The following is an 8,365-nucleotide window of genomic DNA, read 5'->3' as shown; positions in this document are numbered from 1 at the left end:
CCAGAGACAGACATCCACTCGCATCTTCCAGCATCAGCAGCACCGCTATATAACCAGAGCATCCCATCGGCGCAGCCACATTAGGCTTCAATCCGCAGGACTTCCCACATCACTACGAGGGGCATGAAACTATCATAACAAGACATTCAACACATCCTAGGTAGGCTATGTCATGTTTTTTTTCTCTGTATTTATGTATTTCACATATTTGTGTAGATCTATTTTACATTAAGATCATTCTTATGATGACGATAACGTTTTGGTAAACTCAACTGATCAGACGTGTAATTTTGATCGGCATAGCTAGATCTTGTTTAGCTGATCCACTATAATGAAGAATATAATTCGTAAAACCCACACAAAAACCTATAAAACCCGAAAACGTAAATTAATTGTTACATTAGATAGTGAAGAAGTGCTAACTTGCAATGACAAGTTAAATGCGCGTTTCAGTTTAATTGCTGATGAAGAAAACTATTCTGTTAACAATTTTTTTTTCCAGTGGATTATACACATAAAAAAATACAAACTTTACCATCTTAATATCTAAACTTCTGATGTTGCTACAACACTTGCTTTTAAGAATACAATTCAAAACTAGTTATAGGCAGGAATGCAATAGCCTACCAATTTACTTATGAGAATTCAGTTCAATAATTGATTCTAAATCAAACAGAAATTAGATTTGGTTTCTGAATACCTATAGAATAAAAAAACATAAAAATATATTCCTTATTAAATTCCTTTACTTCAAAATGAACAACAAGGGCTCTATCTGATTAGGAAACACTGATGATGTTACATAATAAAGCTGCATAAAGTAAGCAGCTATGATTCATCCACAGGTCATGTGTTGTTGCATTTTGGGCGTGCAGCGTAGCGCATTTCATTTCTTAATGTTGCATGGCTCTCTCATTTGAAAGATAATACAGAAAATGTGACCGAGTGGACGTTTAAAGGCTTTATTTATCACTTTGCAGAGTTCCAACATGACGAAATCTTACACCGAGGAAAGCATGATGCTGGAGTCTCAAACCAGCACGAACTGGACCGACAAGTGTCACAGCAGCTCCCAAGACGAGCGAGACGAGGAGAACTCCAGCGTGCCCATGCATAAAGATATGGAGGACGACGAAGTAGGACTCAACCGACTCGAAGATGAGGATGACGATGAGGAAGAGGAGGAGGAAGAAGACGGCGACGACACCAAGCCGAAAAGACGAGGACCCAAAAAGAAGAAGATGACCAAGGCGCGTCTGCAGAGGTTCAAAATGAGGCGCATGAAGGCGAACGCCCGGGAGAGGAACCGCATGCACGGCCTCAACGATGCGCTCGAGAGCCTGCGCAAAGTTGTGCCGTGCTACTCCAAAACGCAGAAGCTCTCCAAGATCGAAACGCTCCGACTGGCCAAGAACTACATTTGGGCGCTATCAGAAACCCTGAGGTCGGGCAAGAGCCCGGATCTGATGTCTTTCGTGCAGGCCCTGTGCAAGGGCTTGTCCCAGCCCACGACCAATTTGGTTGCAGGATGCCTCCAACTGAACCCCAGAACTTTTCTCCCCGAGCAGAGCCAGGAAATGCCCCCTCATATGCAAACAGCAAGTGCTTCCTTTTCCGCTCTTCCCTACTCCTACCAGACGCCCGGTCTTCCCAGCCCTCCGTACGGTACAATGGACAGCTCTCATATCTTTCACGTCAAGCCACACTCGTACGGGAGCGCACTGGAGCCGTTCTTTGACACCGCGCTCACAGACTGCACCAGTCCCTCGTTTGACGGACCCCTTAGCCCGCCTTTGAGCGTCAATGGGAACTTTTCCTTCAAACACGAGCATTCGTCGGAATTCGAGAAGAACTACGCCTTTACCATGCACTATCAGGCAGCGGGCTTGGCCGGCGCGCAGGGACACGCGTCTCTTTACGCGGGCTCCACGCAGCGCTGTGATGTACCCATGGAGAACATTATGTCGTACGAAGGGCACTCGCATCACGAGCGGGTCATGAACGCCCAGCTGAACGCGATATTTCACGACTCGTGATTTTATCGGACATTTGTGAGACTTGCTCGTCACGGTCTTCTGTTATGGCTGATGCAAAAAGAGCAACAACATTATATGCTTAATCTTATGTACGTATTTATTGTTGTTACTGCCTTTAGGAGAAGAGAGAATTCGTTTATTCTCGTTCACCTTATGTATTGTATTCTATAGCGCTTCTACGTTGCGGTCACACACAGGTGGGAACATGCGTGACCTTCTTCAGAATGTGTTACTTATCCATGCTACAAAATCACAAGCAATAATTTGGAATCTATGCAATTTTTAATCCAATACTGGGCCAATTATAGAAATTAATAGAGATTGATATATTTTTCAACCTATTACATTTTACTACTTATCTATCCCATACTGAATTATTTTGTTGTGATTTTGTATAGAATTGTTAATTTTTATAATGTCAGATCCCTGCACCATTCCATGCAACCCCTCATGTTAATGTTTTATAAAACTGATTTATCTCTTGTTTATACAGAACAGTACTCAATCTAGTAATAACCAGCAGGCAAGTGCTTCAAAATCTGTAATGTTGCCTTAGCAATGAATTACTGTAAAATCATGCAGAGTTGCACAATTCCCATCCTCTGAATCCCGTCTAATGTTACGTTCAATCAGTGATCCTTTGTGAAATTGCGAATTGCTTTGAGTGCTGGGGAAAAAAAAAATCGATGTTAGAGTCTCAGTGTTGTATATAAAAGCTTGACTATCACCTTTTAAATTCACCCTGTGTAAAAGCTGATCGAGAGGCCTGTCTTTCTAAGATGGAAAATAAATCATGGACTGAATTAGTCTGCTCTAACTATTCGGGTATTTTCGACTGGGAATTTTAATTGGTTGCGAAGAAGGAACAAACAACAAAGATGCAATCAAAAAGAGGTTGATTTCAAAGTGATTCTAGTTTTGAGACTGTTGTATGTGTGTATAGGTTCATGATGGAGGTTTAAGAAATAAAACAAATGGTTTGAACTGAACATTATTAAAGTCATTTATGTGATGAACTCCCAGCCATTCAGAATACGTTTTACCTTCATTAATTATGATTGGTATTTTCTTTAAAACACATACTTGCTCTAATCTGATTATTTAGATAGAAACAAAAATATGGATGAATAAATGTGATTCAAGTTAGTCTGAAAATCTAGGCTACAGTATCAAAAGTTTCGTGTAATGAATAGTTTAGACATTTGAAACTGTTGGCTAAATTGTGAACATATTAATATTAAATCTCAAGGTCATGTGAATTTATACCCTTGAATATGAATAAACACAAAGCCTATTTCTTTCTGTCCTAAATGATATTCACTTTTTTATCGATTTATTGAGCAATGAAGGTGTTTCTTACCTGAGCGCACTGCCTAGAGCTAAAATAAATATTAAAACAGTGAGATGAGCCCAACGCAGAGCCACGATATAAATGCACCTTCTACAGTCTGAAATTTCGATACATTTGTAAAAGGTTTTCATCTCTAAAAAACTATTTTGAATTTCTAGACACTATATTACCAAATACATAGAGGAAAAATTCACATCATGCATCAGTGTAAATGAATTTGTCCTGGATTCGTTTATAATCCACAACTGTCCGTGCCACGCCAGCAAACAAATCTTCTTAAAATGTATCGGGTATTTGTTCACTAATAAATTACATTAGTTGTCACGCAAAATAGAGATAATAAAAAAGATGAAAAGATAATGGTGTAAATTAAAGTTAATGAAATACCCCCGCATTTTAGAAACGTTCACGTAGATAAATTATTAAAACAACGTTCTGTGTGAAGATCAAAGTATTTGAATATATAATATAATATAATATAATATAATATAATATAATATAATATAATATAATATAATATAATATAATATAAAAAGACTTAATAAAAATATGGTAAAATCCTGTAAAATAGGCACCTGTTAATTGAGAAAAAGATTTTTGGAGGCTTTGGGAGAAATACATTACGACTAATACCGCTCTTTAGAAATGTGTTTAATTTATACTACTTCATCGAGACTGTTGACAAGACATTAAAAAAAATCATCTGGGATATAAAAAGGGGAAACATCCACTGAGAGTAAAGTGCTTATAGTCTCAGAAGCTTTGGCCACATCCAGGAACTGTCCAAGGTGCTGTGTGAGGAAGACTTTTTCTCACCTGTTCACCTAGTACTCGGGCTTATTCTTTAGCACACCAAATAAACAAGGCATGCAGTCATTAGAATAAGAAGACAAATGCAAATAGTCGTCCAAGTCTGAGGCAACCTATACATTTATTAACTTGTAAATACTGTAACATAAGTGCCATCAATATTTGACAAAATGTAAGTATTTTTGTAAACTCCTTTTCTATTGCAAGATGTTGTTTATTATTTAACTAACTAGTATCTAGGCTACTTTTAAAATCACTAGTAATTAAAAGTAATGCAATAGTTAATTTTTTTTTTAATTAATTTCTATAGGGAAATGTTCACATATCAGCTATAGCTATAGGCCTATGCCTATTAATTTTTTTTAGCAGGCCAATGCTTTACTAGTAGCACTACTAACTACTAACTCTATAGGTTTTTTTTTTTTTTTACATTTATAGTTGGTTTTCCAATCTTTTTTGTTGTTTTTCAAGCACTAGCACTTTAACTGCTGATTTTAAATGAAACATTTTGTTACTAGTTTTATAGTTTAAAATGAATAAATGTTAAACCGGTTTGTCATAGTATTTCACACTGCCACACAAATGTTATGAACAGTTGAAATAGTAAAAACAGACTAAATGCCGAGTGAGGGCAGCGCGCGTGCTCGGCTAATAAAGCCCATCGGGCGCGCGCGCTCTAGAGGTGCACGGAGACGGGGAAGTTCCTCAAGAGCCTAGCAACCGAGAGCCGGTGAATAAATACACAAAGGCGAGTTTGCCCTGCAAGCTTTGACGTTATGTTTGAATCCCCGTGTAAATCGTTAGATGTCCTCAACGCTTGGTCGGAGAGTCAGGAAGAGTTGCGCGAGACACAACCGGTGGCGAGAAAGCGAGTCAAGGCAAAAAAGAAAAAGCGAAAACAGCAACAGCAAAACGAGAACCGCTCTGTTTCGGCCCCTCAGTTAAGCACGGATGACGCCGATAAGGGGCGAACAGAAAAGAAATATAGACCGGACGAACCGATTGTGAGAGGAATCTTCCAAATCGGGAAGAAGAGCCATGACGTGGTTCTCACGGAAACGCGGGTAACATGGACGCCCATTCAGCCCGAGACCCCTACAGGTGAGGCCGCCGTCTCCATGGTGATTGCGTGCTACTCCTGTTTACTTCCTGTGTGTCTGGCGCTCGAAGTCATTCAAGCAACAAGGTATTAATGTATCGTGTTTACTGACACGACTGCGACTCTCCTGACACTGCGCAAGTGCTTGCTGAGATTTATTAGCACGTGGACTCAAAATAAGCAATGACTGTAGGCTAGCCTGTAAACCTGGTTTTATGACCGTTGTAGAATGTTGGAATTAATATTAATTCGAAATTTCAAAATGAATCATTTGAATTTTATTAACTTTTTCTTATTTTGGTTATGTAGGCCTCTTTCTGTCTTGCATATTAATACAAAGAAGAGAAAAGTGCTTACTGAGATTTATTATGAGAGAGACGTTAGAAACTTGGTTTTATGAATGTTTTAGAATGAATTGTTTTTGAATTTAGAATTAAATACTCTAAAATACTCTTACACTCACATACTTTGGTTATGTATATATATAACAGATGATGCACACTTAGGCCTACAATTAACACACAAATTCTAGAATCACACATCAGAAAGTTGCATTTTCAGAAATATATGCATCCTTCTACCAAAGCACAGCTTTCCTAAACACCTGTTTGTCTCTGTAAAGTTTGCAAAACAAAGTGACGTCATCCACAATGCTATTGCTTCAATGACAAATGTTAAATATGTAGATATGACAGATATCTAGCCAATGAGAATAACTGAAATTATCACATATAAAAAATTAAATTGACATTTTATGGATTTGGCAGACACTTTAATCTAAAGCGACTTACATTGCAACAGTGGTGTACATTTTATTAAATTATGCATCCCTTGGAAATTGAACTCAAAGCTGAATTAATACGCTTTCCATTGATGTATGTTTTGTTAGGATGGGACAATATCTGGATGAGATACAACTATTTGAAAATCTGGAATCTGAGAGTGCGAAAAATCTTTAAAGAACATTGCCTTTAAAGTTGTCCAAATGAAATTAATATTGTAGCAATACATATTACAAATAAAAAATAAGTTTTAATGTACTTACAGTAGGATATGTACAAAATATATATTCAAAGCCTATAATTTGGACCCATACAATGTATTTTTGGCTTTTGCTATAAAAATATACTCCAGCTAGGTAAGATTGGTTTTGTGGTCCAGGGTCACATTTGTGAAAACAGTGACATCATGCGTATTATGCATTCAGTATGGGGAGCAATGCTTCTTTAGAAAAAGACATTGCTGACTACTGGCCTGGCATGCATAATACAGCATTTTTTAGTAGTTTTCATGGATCCGTGTGAATTAAAAAAGCCACCTTGTAACAACATTAAAAAGATCCATAAAGATCCCTTTTAAATGCTTTTTAATAAAACACATTTCTTTGTCAATTATTTTCACAAAAAGTGTGCTGCTCCATCAATTTTCAATAAAACAAGTTGATCATTGTAAACATTCGAACCAGAAGTAAGCAAACTGTGGGCCGCCTTTAGTTGCATTGTACCCTACTGTAATAATTACACAAACAAAAGAGGGGTACAACCATATAACAATCCAAATAAAGGGGGGAAAAAGGGGGTAATGTTAGTCCTGCCAGAAACTCATGTGTAACAGCTGTGTTGGTAATGGACTCCGGCTGACTGTTGTGACCACCTAAAGTAGGGCATCTGTCAGTCTTGTGGACAGTTAGCAAATGTCCAAGTAAATGATACTCAAAACTACCATCTGCATCATTAAAACTAAGAAGATAACCATATGACTTTAGGAGGATTTAATTTCATTCAATATTAGTGAAACTCTAAGCTGTGTAGTTTTTCGCTTTGGGTTTTATTTAAGGAATCCGCACCCGCATTTGGAGTAACTAGAAATTAATGCAAACATGAGGGGGTCTTTATATGGAAAACACAGCAGCAGCAGCATCAAATACAAACGTGCATTAATATGTATATAAGACCACCTTTGCTGTCGTCTTTGAGGCATTCATTTAAAAAGCCCTCCAAAATTGCTCTTAAAGAGTGGATTCTTGATTAGTGTTGTTTGATTGATCAAGGAACAAAACCGAATGGGGAAAATGAAACAATGTTGAAACACGCCCAGCAGTTTGAAGCTGAGGCATGTACTTCCTGTCTTTGGCTGTTATTTTGTGCAGGCACTTCAAAGCGTGAGCGCTGCCGAGTGCAAGAGAGACTTTCAGTCAGCGTAAGCTTTATAGACAGTACTTTTCATCTGTGATCCAAGCTAATGTTATTAAGCCAGAGCTCTCATTACACAGAAAGCATTCATCTAATAACCCCCTATGGCCTTTACCAAATGTTCTCTTGAAAATGCCAAAAAATGACAGCGAGATCCCGATATGCTGGGGTTCTCTATTTGACGCTCATGTGCTTTTTTTCTGCTGAGGGATAACAGATCAGAATATTGCCCCTGATCCCTCACTACAGACAACCGAGAGAGGGATCGAAGGATATTAACCAGCAGACAAACACAATATCAAATTACATGATTGCAATGTGGCATTTCAGTGCTTGTTTCTATGACAACACTGTGTGTTGGATTTCAGTGATGATGTGATACCTGTTTACATCTCCCATTGCTTAATTTCTGGTTATGCATCTTATTTGCAATGTCACATGCTTTAGACCTACAAAACAGAAACAGCCGTTATCAAATTTACTTATTAACATTTAAACAGATTGATGCAAAAACCTCCAAGATTTTTTCTTTTAAATGAGCATTTATATCAGGCTTCTATGTTTAGTTCAGTGATTTCACTGTAATGGCAAAGAAAAGGTTATTAGACAGTTGTTGAATGACTTCTTTTCTAAAATTATCCAATGTTATTTTCATAGGTGCCTAAAATAAAATAAAAAAACATGACTGATCTAGAATATATTTGCATAATTATTCCAAATGCTTGATCAAAAGTGTGTTTGTGTGTGTATGTATATATATATATATATATATATATATATATATATATATATATATATATATATATATATATATATATATATATTTGTTCTTGAATACATTTGTGACACTTTTTTGTCTTTTGTCAGAATAATATCA

General features: G+C 37.2%; 2 protein-coding genes across 3 annotated transcripts in view; both read left to right on the top strand.

Moving 5' to 3' along the window:
* Positions 1-3,025, top strand: LOC127964486 (neurogenic differentiation factor 1-like). Its single transcript, XM_052564707.1, has 2 exons — positions 1-160; positions 981-3,025. Exon 2 carries the CDS (start codon positions 990-992, stop codon positions 2,034-2,036), a length of 1,047 nt encoding a protein of 348 aa, XP_052420667.1. The 5' UTR covers positions 1-160; positions 981-989; the 3' UTR covers positions 2,037-3,025.
* A 1,812-nt stretch (positions 3,026-4,837) lies between these two features.
* Positions 4,838-8,365, top strand: part of LOC127964763 (ceramide kinase-like protein) — a 53,861-nt gene continuing 50,333 nt past the window's right edge. Inside the window, exon 1 of one of the 2 annotated variants that reach the window (XM_052565085.1) lies at positions 4,838-5,298. In XM_052565085.1, the coding sequence (XP_052421045.1) occupies positions 4,974-5,298 (325 nt within the window). In that variant the 5' untranslated portion in view covers positions 4,838-4,973. The remainder of the gene's footprint in view (positions 5,299-8,365) is intronic. The other variant, XM_052565084.1, reaches the window with a different exon arrangement.

Source organism: Carassius gibelio, chromosome B9, assembly GCF_023724105.1.
Source record: "Carassius gibelio isolate Cgi1373 ecotype wild population from Czech Republic chromosome B9, carGib1.2-hapl.c, whole genome shotgun sequence".
NCBI lineage: Eukaryota > Metazoa > Chordata > Actinopteri > Cypriniformes > Cyprinidae > Carassius > Carassius gibelio.
Note: the sequence above shows the minus strand (reverse complement) of the source record. Positions and strands in the feature narration are given on the sequence as shown.